The sequence below is a fragment of the Hetaerina americana genome, unplaced genomic scaffold (assembly GCF_022747635.1).
Source record: "Hetaerina americana unplaced genomic scaffold, ioHetAmer1.1.p SCAF_7, whole genome shotgun sequence".
NCBI lineage: Eukaryota > Metazoa > Arthropoda > Insecta > Odonata > Calopterygidae > Hetaerina > Hetaerina americana.
Genome location: NW_027287316.1, coordinates 13,338,643 through 13,357,440, shown reverse-complemented (window position 1 = coordinate 13,357,440; position 18,798 = coordinate 13,338,643). Strand labels below are relative to the sequence as shown.

Below are 18,798 nucleotides of genomic sequence, written 5' to 3'. Positions count from 1 at the left end.
CTTTTAAGAATAGATGTAAGGTATATATGTAATAATTTGATTGATGTGTGGTATATTGTATTATATGTAAGAGCTCAATTCTATTAATATTGCTATGGCTTTCCAGTCAACTTAGCTTAATAAATTCCGCCAACTTAAAACTAAGATTGCTTAGATTGGTGAGGGCATCCGTTTTCTTAAAAATTGTAAGCGAAACAACGTCTTTCCTAATTTCATCAATTCACTCCCTCTTTACAAAAAACGGAACCTTCATTTGGACAATAAAATTAGGAGGAAAATTTTAGTTTGTGAAATTAATTTTCTTTTCCCAAGAGAAGCCAACTTGAGATCCGTGCCTATTATCTGCACTTGAAACTAACGAAGGACTTGACCAATCTGGAATACGGGATCTGACAGGAGCTAGAGAGGGAAATTCACTACGTGGTCAAAAATAAGGTCGAAAACAAAGCGCGAGGGACCAACCGCAAATTCAAACGGCTATTAAGTAAGTCTTATGTCTTCTTCTCAAAACAGTGACAATTTTGATAACGTTGTGAGGTGTTTGCAAAGGAGGAGCTTAAGTTATTAATACGGATTGAATTTCAATTTGCATTATTTCAATTGCATTTGCATTGCCTAAGTAATCTCCTATTACTGATCTTGTTGCTCGCTTAGAAGCTTCATTGAAGTTTTTTGTTCTTTCCACTAAGGACTTTATCCGCAAAGGTTGTGAGGGGCAGATTAAGAATAACGTCCATTCATTTAAAAGTACCCCATCTTCTTATTCTAAAAGTAATTTTCAAATTGTCAAAAGCTTAAAATCTAAAGATTGCTTTTACCTCGAGGCTGACAAAGGTAACTTGTGTGTCATTCTGGACAAAGACCAATATTTTGAAAAAGTCAGTATTTTGTTGTCAAACGGCTCTTATTCTGAGGCTAAAAAGAACCCAATTAACAAACTTGTGTCGCAGTTTGAATCTGCCCTAAATGATTGATTGTCCTACTCTCATTGATAAGAAGACAAAATTCAAACTTGACGTGTCTAATCCCATTTTACCCAGACTTTATTGTCTCCCTAAAGTCCATTAGACAAACTGCCCCATGAGACCTATTGTTTCTGGTATTGATTCACCCACCTACCTTTTATCTAAATGGTTGGTTTCCCGATTCTCAAGCCTTAACTTCGTTAGCCCTCACTCAGTTAAGAATAACGTACATTTTGTTAATAAAATTAAAGATTATAACTTCTCAGAGGGTGAAATCATGAGAATAGGGCACTCTGCTCTCACTCACTCGTACCTCTTTGCGGAGGTAAAAGAACAGCCCCGCTGCAATGAGTGCCTCCAACCTCTGACAATAAAGCATATCCTAACTGAATGTAGAACATACCAAAGGGCCAGAGACATGCTTCATATAAGGGGATACCTAAGTAATATTTTAGGGGATGACTCTGGGTTTATAAATCGAGTCTTTAACTTTTTTAAGGGCAACTGGTTTAATTAGGCAGCTATAGTTTTGGATGTCATAATTTTAATGCCTCCTGATTTTAACAATTATTTATTTATTTATATTTTTAATCGTATTTATTTAATTATTCCTAATTAAAAAGGAATTGTAGTTTTAGTCGTCATGAGTGGTGCAAAATGACCTTAGCTGTCGACGCACCCTTAAACCCTTAAAATTACTTCTACTAGTGAAATCATGGTCTCATTTGATGTCGCTAACCTTTTCCCTAGTGTCCCCATTGATATTGTCATCCAAGCATTGGAAAACTGGCTTAAATCTCTTTCCTTAGATTCCAAAACAGTTGACGAATATGTCAGACTCACCAATTTGGTGATGAACCAAAATTATTTTACGTCCCAAGGTAAATTTTACAGACAAGAGTTTGGAACTGCTATGGGCAACTCACTTTCTCCCTTCTTGGCCAATGTTTTCATGCCTCACTTTTAATGCACTTTTATAGAAAAATTCAGTTACTTCCCTGCGGTTTATTTACGATATGTTAACGACATCTTATCCGTATTTGATACGACTAAGTGTAAACTTCATGACTTCGTGAACAATCCCAATAGTCTTTTCCCCTCCATCAATTTCACGGTTGAAACCGAAAAGAATAACATCCTCCCTTTCCTAGACCTGTCCCTCAATAGATCGAGCGATAAATTACTTTTTGACATAAACCGGAAACCTACACACACAAACAACTACATCCATAAACATTCTTTTAACCATCCCAGCCACAAATACGTGGTCTACCATTCTCTCATACACAGAATGTTAAATATCCCTCTGGAAACCATGGCTTACAACAAAGAATTAGAATACATTAAAAATATTGCCGAACGTAATGGTTTCCAAGAATCACTGATTGACAACATATTAAAGAAACACAAATTAAAAAAATTAATCTCCACGTCCACCACACACAAAAAAGACGCAACAAAGAAATGCATTAAATTACCCTTCTATCCTCAGTTAACCAGAGGTATCGAAAAAATTTTCAAGACTGTTGACACGAAAATCTCCTACACCAACAACAGCAAACTAAAACAGCTCCTGGGAAACACCAAAGACAAAACACCTACTACTGAGAAGTCGGGTATTTTCCAATTCGACTGTGGGACTTGCCAAGCTTCTTACATAGGCCAAACACGCAGAAACATTCTTACTAAATATAAAGAACACTACGCCCACTACAAACACAATAAACCAGACAAATCCAGTATGGCGCAGCATTTAATTAAAGCAGGACACCACATGGCAAAAGACAGTTTAAATCTCTTAAAACAAATAACGAATAATTTACTTGACGCTTATGAGAGCATTTTAATTTAAAAAAAAAGAGAATCTCCTAAACAGTGACACAGGACATATTTCATATTCCTCACTTTTCTCCCTGTTAAATTTAAAATAGCCCTTAGTTCATATTGAACCTACAGTCTCTTCAACGTTTGTGCTTCTCATCCCTTCACCTTTTCCTTTCCTAAACTGTCAATTATCAGTTTTTGAGGTATACCCTTATTCTCTGTAACGTTTTTTCCCACATCCTCAACGGTCATTTTTCTGTAGGTTGCCTTTCACTTCTCCCTCACCCACCAACGTTCACTTAACGTTTGTGCTAAGTTTCCTCTTCACTTCCCCCCCCCTTTTGGCAACGGTCATTTTCTTGATCGTGCAATTCCTCCTCCCCTTCACTACATAACCTATCTTTCCAAACTCTTCAACCATGCCCTTACCCTTTCTCACTTCGGCTTGTGTTGTCGTGGCGATTAACCTTCAGTACGCTGAAGAGGGCTACTTTGTGGCCGAAATACGCGTATTCGTATTCACCTTTCTTATCCCTTTCCTTTTTACCTTTTACCCCTTCCTAACTTGTGGCGTTAGCCAACTAATCTCATTTGTACTTTGTTTAGAAAGGTAAAATGTTTACGGCTATTGGAGTTTTTCATTTATTTAATACTACTAGCCGTGAGAGCTCAATTCTATCAATATTATTCATCATAGCTGAAATTGGAAATACTCCTAGGCTTCGTTTGGCATACTTATTTGTGGCGTGACTTTATAGTCTCTCCTTCCACGGAAACACGGAAAATATTACATTGATGACAATTAAAAACACCCAAGCCTCCCTAGTTGGAGGAAATCCAACTTTGGCGGGAATCGAACCCGCGACCTTGGTTTGGCAGGCGAGACCGCTACCGGGTTCGGCAATTTCAGATAATTATTGCACTCAGGATTGGGCGATCGGTGGGAAATATCCATTTGACCAATGCCATAAAAAGGCGGAGTAGCTGCTACTAGAATAGTTTTCACTTTTAAGCTGCTGTCGTTTTTCTCCTCGTTGCCTTGGGGACAAATGGGTGAAAATGCAAAAGGCGCGATATCTCAAGGTTGTTGCGAACCCAATCAATAAATGTAATGTAGTTCATTACTTCAGTTTCTTATATTTTATTTTAGGAGGAGCAGTAAATTGCAAGCAGTAAACCAGTTCTATAAGTTAAATAATATATCGCCATTCATTAGTGATTACGGTAATTAAAACATAAATATCCTAACTTTCCTGGACAATATATTGAATTAAAACTAATAAAATGTATCTTAATATGAAATAGGAATATATATTGAGTGCGGGTTAAGTTTTGCTGAGGGCTGTCGATTTTGGCTCAACGGGAACGAGGGAGTAAGTCAGGGAGGGAGTATTTTTCTAATGGGAGTAAATTTATATCGCTCCTTACTGGGAAAGCATTCATATAAGTGGAACGCATTTGTATATCATATGATCCATAAATAAAACTGCGTAAATATTTCATAACTAAGAGTAGGATTTTATTTTGAAAAGTCCGGTTTGATCCGTTTCCAATTACGTCCAACTCCCAAAATAATAAACATCCTTAGAAATCCATACTCAATGGTATCATTTGGATTAGCTCTCTGGTTGAATCACCAAAAATTAACCTCTTTTCTACGATTCATCATGAATGAGTCACCCAAATTCTACCTGTACCTAATGTACCTTCTTTGCCGTCATATTCGTTGAAATTATTCGTATCTTTTCATTTTTGTGCCCACCAAACACCAGTATATAATCCATAATATATGCCAATCTCGCTTTAAATTAGTTCTCTAACATCGAAGTTCGAATTAGTGCGAAGGTTAATTTTGCGGAAAGTGTTAAGCAAACTCGAAAATCCCAATCCCTAAGTTCTTGGTATCCGAAGTGCACCTGAGTCGTATGCAGATCATTTTACTGCAGCACCCGAAGTGCTGCAGTAAAATGTTCACTTCATAGTTAAGGGGTGGATTTGCATCTACTATTCCGTGGCGGAGTTTTATTTACTCGCGGATGAATACACCACTAAGCGAAAAACTTGAACGCATTGTCTACTTTTGCTCTATACGTTGATACGTGTATCAAAGGCTTTGGAAAGTTTAGTCTCACATAAGTGCAGGAAGCAGTGCAATATCTCCTGGCGTACGTTTTCTGATCCTGTTTACGAAAGCATTCAAATGGAAGATCGTCGTTCGCGTTAATAAGTGCTTAAGGAGTTAAGTTATGTTTAAAGAAGACTTTGCCATCGTAATTGGTCATTTAGAAAGTTTTATTAGTCACAGTGAGCAATTCGCTTATACCACAGCTTTGCATATCTAATTCATAAGGAGGCTGTGCGATTTGTTTATTGTTAAATGGAGTCGATTTTTACAACACCTCATTTATTAATGGGTGACGCTAGATTATTTATTGGCAATATTTATAAAGCCTATCTTGAGCGGTCTATAACCTGACTAGATGTAGAAGTACCTTCGTATTTTTTGCTGTAAATATGCCTTCCGTTCATGTAGGAGAAGTAGGTGAAAGTTAAGACTCTTCGTCGAACGGATAACCTACTTAGGTTAAGAAGTCACGGAAAAAAACCCAGCCTAGACAATGGCATAGAATGTTGTCTTAGCAGCACACATCGTACAAGTACTTATCAAGTTCAGATGATTCTCCCTACGATACCACGGTATATTGATATCCAAATACGTCCATTTCGTGATGCGAGAAATCAAGGTGTTTCCAGGTGAGAAACGCGATTTTTAAGGATCTGCTTTATCGAGGGTCGATAATTGTAATCGATATAACGATTTCGTCAATATATTCTAAATAATGATATTACTGATTACGTCGATATTTCTCAAAGAAATACCGATATTGTCGTTATGCAACCATTATTCTATGCGCCGAATAATGCCCACATCTCTCGAAAAATATATATCGTCACATCGGTTTATATTTTTGCCGTATCAATATTGATATTATATTCTCGGTCGCCATTAGGAAATGATTCCGTACAGCCAATGTCGTAGGAGTTATCCCTGAGGCAGGTTATTCTCGCGACAGAACAAACAGGGGTCCATGCGGTTCCCGACTGTCGCGAGGCGTGATTAGACCACCCTCCCAAATGCCATCATGTCGCCTGGGGAAGCGTCCGTTCCGACACGCATAGAACTTACAACTCGTATCTCTAGTCATCCTCTCATTTGCATATGCGACTCAGATGAAGTCGTACATGACCATCCAGAATAGCAGTGCTTATCTTTGGTATTGAATTTGGATAAGGATATTCTTCTCTTTCCTGCGGATTAAAATTCGGATTCGCTATTCCACCTCCCATTTATAATTTGAGTTGTATCATCACCCGTCGTCGCCTTGCTAACAGTTCTCGTGGCATCACTCCTTTGTCGTCAACGACAATTACTTGCGCACCCTGATTGGTGGTTGCATAGGGGGAAATAGAATGATCAGTTCTAAACTATTTTCCCCAAATATTCTAGGTCCAAGAAGTTCTCTCGGGTTTCACACCGGGTCAGGTTGCAACCTTACCCGGTGGGAAACCCGAGAGAACTTCTTGAATACTATAAGTCGGGAAAACCTGAGATCCTTCATTCCAGGTCCATTTTCACACATTTCTTCTCGTGTGAGTCTTTCTTTCGCCATGAATCACACGGGAGCTGGGTATGTTGCACTCCACGGCCTTCGTGGTCCTTAGGGGGCGTGCCTCGCCCCTCACCGGACGACCGCTGGATCGTTTTGATATCCGAACGGGGTAAAGAGGATGGGAGAGGGGATATGAGGACTGTGCCCCCACATCTTCTGCATCCCTCCATTTGCACCCATCTCGCCCCTCCCGCCTCACTCGGCCCCCGGCCCACCGAATGCAGCTCACGTCGGCCGCCGTCCCACCGCCCCATTACCGCATCAACTGCTCCATTGATGTGTTTTCAACGTCCATCATTTTGCGGCCAAGGTCACGCGCCGACCCAGGGCCGGCGGGTGCGGGGGTGATCACCCAGCGAACATTCGCTCCTCGCCCTGCGCCCCAGCGACACCTTTAAGAGTGCTCCTCATTTGTCGTTGCTATTGCCACTCAGATTCACTCCCGTCTTCTTCATCTACTCGACTCATATCCTGCCGGAGGCGGGTGAAATATCGTAATTTTGATTTGAGGTAACTTGCCGGGATGAATTGCAGCATTTTTTTTTAAATTCGCCTAATTTTCCTGTAATTTTAAGGATATGTTGTGTCATTCTTTAGGAGTGTGTGCATAGTGGATTTTCCATTCTATTATTCTGCGATATTTACTTTCCAATCCATATTCCATGCTCTATTTTCGAAAGAAATGTAACTTGAACATTATTAAGTTCCCATTTTTTACATTTAGATACGGTGATGGACAAGAATTGCACCATTGAGACGTTTTTCGACCTCAATTTGGATCATTATGATAAATTAGTACTAAATGAAAACGGACTGTATGTGGAAGGCGTTGTTCCATCCATCCTAGGCAAATATATCACACCAAGCAAGCTAACTTGCCATAGATATATTTCGCCGTAGGTTTGATTCTGTAAACGGGAATATATGTTTTTGCTTTCATCAATCGTCTCCTTTTGAGGAACATGAATATTTAAAAAAATATGTTAATATAGCTGGGCCAACAGATAATGTCCTGAGAGCAAAAAGAAAACAATAACTAAGCATGCATGCTTGTATCTATGAAAAATAAGTCATTTAAGACGTACGAGTAGATTTCTTCGCACATTTCTCCAAAAATCGCTCGTAATGTACCGAAGGGGAAGACACTTGCATTTACACGTAATGCCACTATTTATTTAAATTCGGCCATCCATTCATATGGTTAAGAAAGGAGCCGCTATTACTTTCGATAAATACCCCCTGAGTCAGCCAGCATGCTTTCTTTGCAGCATCCATCTCTTGGTTGGTTTTCTTTATATATTTAAGCGCAATTTAGCATAAGCGTGTGTCATCTATTTACGAATTTCGGTCATACCTATTCATATAATTGGCCCCTTCCCGCTCGAAGGGAACTTTGCGAGAGAATTTCTAGGCAAAACGTTTTGCATGATAAAACATTCCGTTTCAATATGCTCGCGACATAAACATTTGAATGTATGAGGTTCGACCCATCTCCGCTTTGCCGTGAGCGCTTAGCTAAGGAATTGACGACCTCTATCGTAGGGCCTTCTGCCCACACCCCTTAGGCCACTAATCTATTGACGGAGGACCACTACGGAACGACTGCTTCTTTGGTTTTTTTTTTTTTATTGCTCTTCTCCTCTTGTTAAATAAAGAGGTCTGGGCGAAACCTCTAGATTCGAGGCCAACTCTTTACTCTCTTTGGTATATCTTCAAGAGCAAATGCTAAGTTCCCCTCACTTTCTCTGTCATTACTTTAGGCTCACAACATAACTCACTTGAATGCATTCGTCTTTATGCAACACCTCTTTGGATTCATAAGTAATCACCACTCGGTCTCGTTTGCAGTTGTAGGATGTGGGCATTTATTTTAACCTCCCATTTAATAGTGCAGCAAGGAGAGCAGGAAAAAAAATTTTAAAAGATTTGTATTTACAGAACGACGAAAAATCTTGAAGCAGTCTTCTATATTTAGGAACACCGGAACCTCTGATTTGCCACACCAGCTTACATCGGTGCAAATTAGCGAGTCATAAGCATTCAAAATTTTTAGCTAATAGTACAAATATGACTCACGGAAAGCAACATTTTTTTTTTTTTTTTTTCACGGCCCCCCCCTGCGGGTAGGGGGTTAGAGAATACTCCCGCAGTATCCCTGCTTGTCGTAAGAGGCGACTAAAAGGGCGGGGAGAAAACCCCGAAAACAAACCCCAAGCCAGCAAGGGATGCGTCCGGACAGTGCTGTGGATCCACTGTCTGTGAGCGGCCATACCATCTGGCCTGCGATCCGCCCAGGTGTTTGCCGTGCCTGGAGACCCGTAAGGGAGAGAAGGGGATCCTGGAGGGTGATCTTTCTGGTTCCCAGCAGGGTTTCGGATGCCCTGCATGGACCGGAGAGCGATATCCCTCTTCGGCCCCGGATTTCGCGTAAACGGGAGGCCGGGAGCTAGCCACTCCCGGTCAATCGGCTTCCGTCGCGTTTTCGCTCCGGTGGCGAGTGCCAAGGTTGTGGGGGTCTGCGTAGGGAGGTCGGAGATGTAAGGGTTTTGGTGGGCCCTTGCACCGAAGATTGACCCCGAAACAGACAACCACTCCTGAAGCGCTATATCCCTCGAGTTAGCCCTGGCGACCGCTCCGGTTTGGCGGAGTGGCGTCCCAAATGTGTGGCTCCGTGGCGGGTGGGGAGGCCGAGGGACGAATCATTTATTATTATGGAGGAAAAACCCTTTCCACCACTAAAAAGATCCCGTCCGGACACCGGCGGGGGAGAAAAGTGTATTGGCGCATGTAAGCGCTATTTAATTATGTCGTGCATAAAGGAAGGTGAAACCTTGAAAAAGGTTTCTCCTTTCTTAATTCGCAGAGTTTTGTCACAGATTGTGCCTGGGGACCCAAAGAGCGTGAAGAAGCTCCGGGATGGTACACTTCTTATAGAGACCCTGAACGATACACAAAGCGAAAAACTGCTTGCTATGGGAATGCTCCATGACATTCCGATTAAGGTGGAGGTGCACCGCACTCTTAACACCTGTCGGGGAGTCATCAGTCACTACGACCTCCTATACGTGGACATCGAAGAAATCAAGAGAGAAATGTTCTCTCAGGGAGTGACTGATTGTCGTCGACTCACCACAAGGCGCAACGGAGAAAACGTAAACAGCACCTCCGTGATCTTGACGTTTGCGCGTGATAGACTACCCGACAAGGTGTTTGTGGGCTATGAATCGGTACCAGTGAGGCCATTCATCCCAAATCCCGTGCGTTGTTTCAAATGCCAACGGTTCGGCCATGTCGCGTCGCGCTGCGAGGGTAAGGCCACCTGCCCGCGCTGTGGCAAAGACGCGCACGAGGATAAAGAGTGCTCTTCGGAACCTCTTTGTGTCAATTGCGAGGGTACACACCCAGTGTACTCTCGTGATTGCCCGAAGATGAAAGAAGAGAGGAAAGTCATGGAGATAAAAACCCTTGAAAAAATCCCATATGCGGAAGCGAGGAGGAAATACAGGGCGCTAATCGCTCCAACTTTCTCCCGGTCCTTTGCTTCCGTTGCAACCACGCAATGTGTAAAGTGTACCATCGCCACGCAGACGGAGATACCGAAAGAATCCCCAATTGAAAACACGCAAGTGCCTAAACCCAAAAGGGTGAAGGATGGAAAGAGTAAGGTGGACAAGGAGCCACCTACTCCTGTGGGCCCTTCAAAGAAGAGCCCACAAAAAACCACCAAGGGGAACACGCCAAAAGGGCGTGAGAATACACCTTCCCCGACGCCTCCAGTGAAGCCAAAGATGCCGGAGGTAATTGAAGAGGACCAGAGTATCTCTGATACAGAGGTCTTCGCAAACGAGTGGAAGAGGAAACATCGCTTCAAGCGATAACCTCAATAGAGTTGGTCATCTCCCTTTTTAGTCATCTTATTTATTTATATATTTATTTATTTATTTATTTATTTTAATTTAACACTTTAAATGTGTTCCATTCTGCAGTGGAACTGCAATGGCTTTTATCGGCACAAGGAGGAGCTGGCCATTTTAATCCAAGATTTTTAAACCCTCTTGTATTTGTCTCCAAGAGACCCATTTTAAGGCTGAAGATAAGGGTATTCTGAAGGGGTTCACTGTTTTTAGAACGGATGACCTAAGTGGCCAACGAGCCCAAGGGGGAGTAGCAGTTGCGGCCCGTGAGGCCCTTTACACCTCGCGAGTCCAATTGAACTCTCCATTCCAGGCCGTCGCTGTCACGGTGCACACCCCTGAGAGGATGACGTTATGCAACGTGTATCTGCCATAGGGTGCACCGGTGACCCGCCTGAACCTTGAAGCCCTTGTCCACCAGCTTCCTCAGCCGTTCATTTTGATGGGAGATTTTAATGCCCATGATCCTCTCTGGGGAGGGTCAGAAACCCAAAGCAATAGGAGAGGTCGAATTTTATCCAACTTTATTGAGGATTTTAACCTGTTTTTATTAAATAGCGGCGAAAAAACCCGCTTTAACAGCTTCAATGGGGAATTCTCAGCAATAGATCTTTGTCTATGCTCGAGAAGTCTAGCCCCAAAGCTAAAAATGTCCACCCACAACGATCTCTGTGGGAGTGACCATTTTCCTCTTCTACTCGTCAAAGAAGACTCTTCGCCCACCATTTCAAAACCTCCGGAAAAGTGGCGTATTAACCGTGCGGACTGGCCACTTTTCAAGCGTACGTTTACATATAAACACGACGCAAGTTTCGACGCGTTGCACAACGTCGATAAACTAAGTTCAACGCTGTTGGCGGCAGCTACCAAAAGTATCCCTCGTACGTCCGGGAACATTAATCGAGCTCCTGTCCCTTGGTGGAACGGGGAATGCGACCGGGCGATTCGGGCGAGGAAAAAAGCATTGAATATTTTTAGAAAATATCCCACGGCAACTAATCTGGCATCGTACCGCCGCCTGAGAGCGCGAGCTCGAAGGGCCGTGAAGGAGGCCAAGAGGGCTTCCTGGAAAGAATACGTCTCTACCATCAACCATCGCACGCCACTTGGTCAGGTATGGGACAAAGTGAAGAAAATCTCCGGGTCCAAGGGCTCATTTGTCATCTCGCCATTGCTTGTTGCTGGCCGGGTGGTTAATTCACCTGCCGAAATAAGCAACATATTTGCCAGTCAGTTCGCGGCCAATAGCAGTGACGAGGGCTATGCCGCGGACTTTGCGAACCTGAAGAGGCGATGCGAGAGAGTCCCTCTCAATTTTGGTGCAGGTCCTACAAGCGAATATTACAATGAGCCTTTCACGTCCTGGGAGCTTAAATCCGCCATCGAAGACTCCCATTACACCTCGCCAGGGGCGGACGAAATCCACAACGCATTTCTCCGGAACATTCCGGAAAACTCGATTGGGGAGGTCCTAAATACCCTCAACCAACTTTGGAACGAGGGCAGTTTTCCAAATGCCTGGCGAGAGTCCATCGTGATACCAATCCCAAAACAGGGCAAGGATAAAAATGACCCGAACAACTATGGGAACGGATGGTAAACCGACGTCTCATGTGGTGCTTGGAGAGTCGACACCTGCTCTCCGACGCTCAGTGCGGCTTTCGGCGTGGCAGGTCCACGACAGACCATCTGGTGCGCACTGAGAACTTCATCCAGGAAGCCTTTCTCCACCGTCAACACGTCATAGCAGTCTTCTTCGACCTGGAGAAGGCCTATGATAGTGTGTGGCGATGGAGAATCCTCAACACGCTCCACAAGTGGGGATTTAGAGGCAACATGGCCCTATTTATCAGAAATTTTTTAACTAACCGCCATTTTAAAGTAAGGACTGGGAAGCACTTATCCCGATCTTTTACACAGGAGAACGGGGTACCCCAGGGTTCAGTACTGAGCGTGACGTTATTTGCCATCGCCATCAACGACGTGGTGGAATGCATCAATGCTCCGGTGATGGCATCGCTCTATGTGGACGACCTAGCCATATTTTGCCGGTCGACACGACTGCCAAACGCTTCCAGGCAAGCCCAGGTGACTCTGAACAAACTTGGAGAGTGGTCGCGAAAGAACGGATTTCGGTTCTCCGTGGAGAAAACGAAATGCGTGCACTTTCACCGTGTTCGCGGTTACCACGTTACCCCGACCCTAACCCTGTTGGGTAGGATCCTTCCATTTGTGGGGTCCGTCCGCTTTCTCGGCATGATCCTGGACCAAAAGCTGAACTGGCGGGAGCATATCCGCGTGTTACGCGAGAGGTGTCGCCAAACCCTCAACGTTTTAAAGTTTTTAACTCACTCCACTTGGGGAGCAGACCGCACCACCATGCTTTTATTGTACAGAGGCTTGGTGCGATCCAAACTGGACTATGGTTCCATAGTGTATTCCTCAGGACGAGAGTCTTACTTGAGACCACTCACATGTGTCCACAATGCTGGGATACGGTTGGCCACCGGGGCATTTAGAACAAGCCCAGTCCCAAGCTTACTTGCAGACGCAGGGGAGCCTCCGTTGGAAACCCGCAGGATGATTTTAATGGGCAACTATGCCTGTAAAATTTTATCAGAGACAATCCACCCTTGTTTTAACTTAGTTTTTAACCAACGGTTTTTAGACTTATTTAACAGGCGGAGAAGGGCAACTAGGCCCTTTGCCGTTCGTTTTAATGATTTTATTAATGAGGTAAATTTTACATTTCCTCAAATATGCCCCGTCTCCTATGCTAAGTATCCGCCTTGGTTAACACCAATGCCGGATATTAAACTCATTGCCAGTGCACGCCGCAAAGCCAAGACGACCGATTCCGAATACCAGCAGCTCTTCAGCGCCGTCCTCAGCTCACTTTCTGACTTTGTCCCAGTCTACACCGACGGGTCAAAGTCAGAATCTGCACGTGCCTATGCGGTCGTGTCCCACTACCATGGAGTCGTGAGGAAAAAACTGCACACTTCTTGCAGCATTTTCACAGCCGAGCTGTCAGCCATAAGGACGGCCGTAGGAGAAATAAAAGAAAGCAATGGCTCTTTCCTCATCTGCACAGACTCGTTGAGCGCCCTAAAATCTTTATCGGTCTTTGCACCTGTGCACCCGATAGTCCAGGAGATCCATTATACCCTGTTGTCCCTTCAGAGAAAGGGGAACAGGGTCTCCTTTATATGGACTCCTGGTCACGTCGGCATAAGAGGTAACGAAAAAGCTGACCAGGCAGCGAAGGATGCCCTTCGACAACCCGAGACCGACTCCACCTTGGTTCCAATGGAGGACGTAAAGGCCGCCTTGCGGAACTCGGTCCTGCATCAGTGGAAGGAGACTTGGCAGTCTCTGCAAAATAATAAACTCAGGGCAATAAAACCGGTCGTTTCACCATGGTCCTCTTCCATCCGGAACATTCGGAGGGAAGAGGTCATGATTACGCGCCTGAGAATAGGACACTCTGCCCTCACTCATTCGTACCTCTTTGCGGAGGTAAAAGAACAGCCCCGCTGCAATGAGTGTTTCCAACCCCTGACGATAAAACATATCCTGACGGAATGTACAACATACCTAAGGGCCAGAGACATGTTGAAGATAAGGGGAGACTTAAGAAATATTTTAGGGGATGACTCTGGGTCTATAAACCGAGTCTTAAGTTTTTTAAGGTATACTGGTTTAATGGGGCAGCTTTAGCTTTGGAGATCATAATTTTAATGCTTTTGATTTTAGCATTTTCCTTTTTTTTTTGTTTATTTTATTTATTTATATATTTATTCGTATTTATTTGTTTACTTACTCCTAGTTTAAAAGGAACATAAGTTATACGTTATGACAGTGGTGCAAAATGACCATAGTTGTCGACGCACCCTACAAACCCCTAAAACTACTACTACTTATTTATATATTTATTCGTATTTATTTGTTTACTTACTCCTAGTTTAAAAGGAACATAAGTTTTACGTTATGACAGTGGTGCAAAATGACCATAGTTGTCGACGCACCCTACAAACCCCTAAAACTACTACTTTTTCACGGTTTAGAAAACAAATTGATAGTTAACAAACCTTGGCCCCTGCGGGTATGGGGATTGAGAATACCCCCTCAGTATCACTGCCTGTCGTAAGACTATTCGTCCACTGCAGACCTTTTTTAGGATAGAGTAGGTCATGTAGTTGGTCGCTCATATTTGGGGCAAGCGCGGATAAAACCATTAATAACAATATAAAAGAAAAGAGGAGCATTGGCATTGATACTGAAAGACATTTGACACGCACTTCTCCGCAAACCCATACTAAGTTAGTCAGACTTTTATTTTTAATGACAGCAGGTGTCATTCAAAATAAAAATAACCTATCTATCCTTGAAAATGGAGAAGCCTCAAAAATAAAAGAGGCGACCCCGAGCATGTAATCCAAAGTTATTGCGCTAATATAGTTTTAGGCACTGGGAGTTGGCTGTATGATGATATAAACGATCGAGAAATTTTACCGATAGATTTCACAGTGAACCGACGCAATAGAGGTACAAGACCCGGAGGAGGAGTTTTCGTGGCAGTGAAAATTATTTATGAAATCAGGCAATACGTATTTAATAATAATAATAATAGCAATAACATAGAAAATGTTTGGTGCCCCTTACTGCAATATAATCAACCCGACACTAACTTATGCTCTTTCTATAGACTTCCACAGTCTGATGTCAAAACATTTCATGCACTCGATGAACAAATATAAAAATGGACATGTAAAAATAATAACAGCATCAACATAATTGGTGTTGATGCTGTTATAATTTTATGCTATTTACCTGAATCCGTGTTACAAACACGGATTCAGGTAAATAGCATCAAAATTCGGACCCGTGCCCGCGATTCTTGTAATTCATTATTAAAATACAATTACGTAGCACCTTACGTTAAATACTATGCGAGTATTTGGACAGTGACCCTTAAGCGTTCTGGTCATATGCGAGGGATCATGAGCAAGGGGTGAGCAAACCGTGGCTTGCTTAGGGAATTGTAGCAATGTCATTCATACTGACAGTGAGGGAAAAGCTAATATTCTAAATTAATTCTTCCAAAGCGTTTTCACGAGCGATGCTGCCACCGCGCGTCTCCCACGAACAATATATCCTGGACTCATGGCAAACATTACAGCGGACGAACATAGAATTGTCAAATTGCTCAAAGAGATGAAACTTAACAAATCCATGGGTCCGTAAAATATACCCGCTAGGCAGTTAAAACATTAAGCTCCTAACATCGCCGCATATCTCCCAGTTATATTTTTAAAATCCCTCACAGAGTACAATTAATTCCCTTAGAATTGGAAAACCGCACAAATAACTCCTATTTTTAAAAGTTAGAGCAGGGAGGACCCCAATAACTACAAACCCATTCCTTTCACTTCTGTGTTGCAAAATTTTGGAACACCTAATCATCAGTTCCATTATGAGGTACCTTGATAACATTAACTTTTTCAGTGACAATCAACACGGATTAAGGAAAATCCGCTCATGCAAGATCGAATTTGGATTATCCACACATGACTTACTTTTATCGGGTGAAAGTGGTAGGCCAGCGGATGCGATCTTTTTAGATTTTCAAAGGACATTTGATTTCCCCATGGTAAACTCATTCATAAATTAAAGGTCGCGGGTATAAACAAGGGCGCAATAAATTGGGAAGGAGACTTTCTTTCAGAGCTTGAACAGAGGGTCGTCCTTGATGGCGCTAGCTCCAACAGCATACGAGTGACCTCGGGGGTACCCCAGGTAAATGTAATCGGCCCGTTGCTTTTCTTGATTTTCGTTATCGATTTGTACCGTGAACTGAAAAGTAAGATTAGGATGCTCGCGGATAAGGTGCTTTATCGGGAGACATCTGGAGATGAGGATTTTTTAATACTAACAAAGGATCTAGATTGCATTTCGAAACAGTTTACTTAATGGGGATTGTTATTAAACCATAATAAATGATCGGTGGTAAATTTATTTAAAAGAGCAATGGGATTTGTTTAAAAATTAGCTGGAGTTGATCTAGAAGTAGTTGATACGGTAAAATACCTAGGTGTTACTATAACTAACGACTTAAATTGAAGGACCCACATGCGTAACATCTGCGAGCATGCAAGTAAAACAATTGGGATCTATTAGACGCATTGTTGGCAGAAGTTACTACAAGGTAAAGGAACGTTGTTACCACGCTCTCGTAAGGCCCGATTTAAAATGTGTGTGTAGGGGATGAGATTCGACTAAAAAAGGCCTCATTCGGGAAATTGAGAAGGTTCAACACCGGGCAGCCCATTCCCTAAAAAGTGTTACGATAAAACGAAAAGCGTCTCAGAAATTCTTCTGGGGTTTGGGTGGGAATCATTAGAAGAAATACGATTCAATACTGGGTAGAAATTACTAAAAAAATTCATATTCGTATGTTTCATCCCCGAGGTCTGGCAAATTACTCGCACTCCAACATACATTGGCTGCTTGGATCATGAATCCGGGAAATAGATGTCAGAACTAGCTGACTCAAGGACTCCTTCCTTGAAATATACGGGATAGTAACTGCAGGGTGATGGATAGAAAAATTACACATGCTAACCCTAGCGTCTAGGGACAAATTAATTTTACTTAAATGTATGCACTTTCAGCATAATTGGTGGTGACTTCAATCTCCCCGGTACAGATTGAGACAGCAATATCATTAAAACACGGACCCGTGACAGCGATTCTTGCAATTCATTATTAAAATTAGTACAGAGAAACGCCCTTCACCTACATCTATTGAGTATGCTGCACAAGTGTATCCTCATGAAGTAGGCTTGATTCAATGCAACAATTTCAGAGTGAAAAAATAATTCGCCTTGAATGATTTTTACACTCTGAAATTGTAGTTGTATTTAGTGGAGGCGACCGACAGCTGAGGTCATTTTGCGTTCTCTGAAATTGTTGCATTGAAATACACATTAGCGGATGACTCCGGTAAAAGTTACTGTTGCGGCATCTCCCACAGTTTCTTCGGAAAGTAGACTTGATGTTGGAACTCGATCAAGTGCAACGTAGAGCAGCTGGGTTTGTGAAAAGTTTTTTTATGAACATGGTAGGTCTCACGACATTATTGCAGAGAATTAGGGTGGGAGCCACTAGTTGACGTAGGCTTACATATTGAAAAAAATACATCTACATAATACACCACAAGCCGCCGCAATGGCGTGTGGAGGGGGGTGTTAGGTCACCACCTGTAAAAGAGAATAAAACCACGTACAAACCAAAATATTCATGCAAAACTACACCCACAGAGGCGTATATATTCATGCAAAAGCCTTCTCAACTCACGTGCATGCAAATACATATACTATCAACCAACATACTCACGCAAATACAAGTTGAGTTAAAATCGATCCAACTACGTGGAAACTAGAATTGAAAAGCAAGAAGGGGAAACTCCATCATCAGATGGACGTGCAACTTAAGCCTCCTCCCCCAAAGACACAGTTAGGGAATACGACACTACGCAGCAGGTAGACAGCAGAGGCATGCCCCCTACAGAGAGAGAGAAATGAGGGACGGAAGCAGAAACCTTAAAACAAACGGAGCAGGGCAAGCAACACTAGCGAGCACTACGTACCTTAATGGTAGTCCCATCTGGGAAGGGTTTTGACGACAAAACACACGAGATTAGTGAAGGTGCATGCATTTGCATGACTACTATAAGATTTGTTGTTAACAATAATCAAAGATATATTTCATTTGGCATTTATTTACAAAAATTTAATTGCATTTTCTTCGGCAAAATTGCCTTTTCGGAAAATAGTTCATGCATATGGTGTGTGAGAATGTAAACGAGTACGTAGAAATCAAATATCACAGCCCATTGAAAGGGTAAGCAGTACATAATTTGGTTACAATCAATTTTGTACAAATGTAATAAAGATTTGTGGAAGTCAGATCAATCCAATTATTTCGAAACCAAATGGTTCCTCTGGAATATTTTTGAAAAATAATGCAAACTAAATTTCTTTATATACAGTCTGCTATTAAGCATAAACATCTATTCGGCTCTTCCTCTTGTTACTTTGTCTTGAATTGAGACATTTATGCTTTGCGTAAAGCCTTCGAGTCGTCATCTTTCCTCTTCTTTCGTCAATCTTATTATCTCGGTGCTATGGATGAAGTTACCGTTTTTGGATACTTCAATGTCACTTATAACCTGGAAAAATGGAAATCTACAATTAATATGGTTTTAGAAGTATTGTTTGGAAACTATAGCCTACTTTTCTATCCAGCTTGAGTGAAAAAGTATTAACAACCCTTAATTATTGTAATCCTGGTGAGGTAATGATATATTAGTACCAATATCTAATGTGGATTTATGTGAAATCCATAACTTTCAAAATTTGC

General features: G+C 42.3%; 1 protein-coding gene across 1 annotated transcript in view; it reads right to left on the bottom strand.

Annotated features, from left to right (window-relative positions):
• Positions 1-18,340: 18,340 nt before the first annotated feature.
• LOC139696542 (sodium-coupled monocarboxylate transporter 1-like) overlaps positions 18,341-18,798 on the bottom strand; it is a 42,874-nt gene continuing 42,416 nt past the window's right edge. The window contains exon 14 of the mRNA XM_071595345.1: positions 18,341-18,607. Within this exon, the coding sequence (XP_071451446.1) occupies positions 18,521-18,607 (87 nt within the window). The 3' untranslated portion in view covers positions 18,341-18,520. The remainder of the gene's footprint in view (positions 18,608-18,798) is intronic.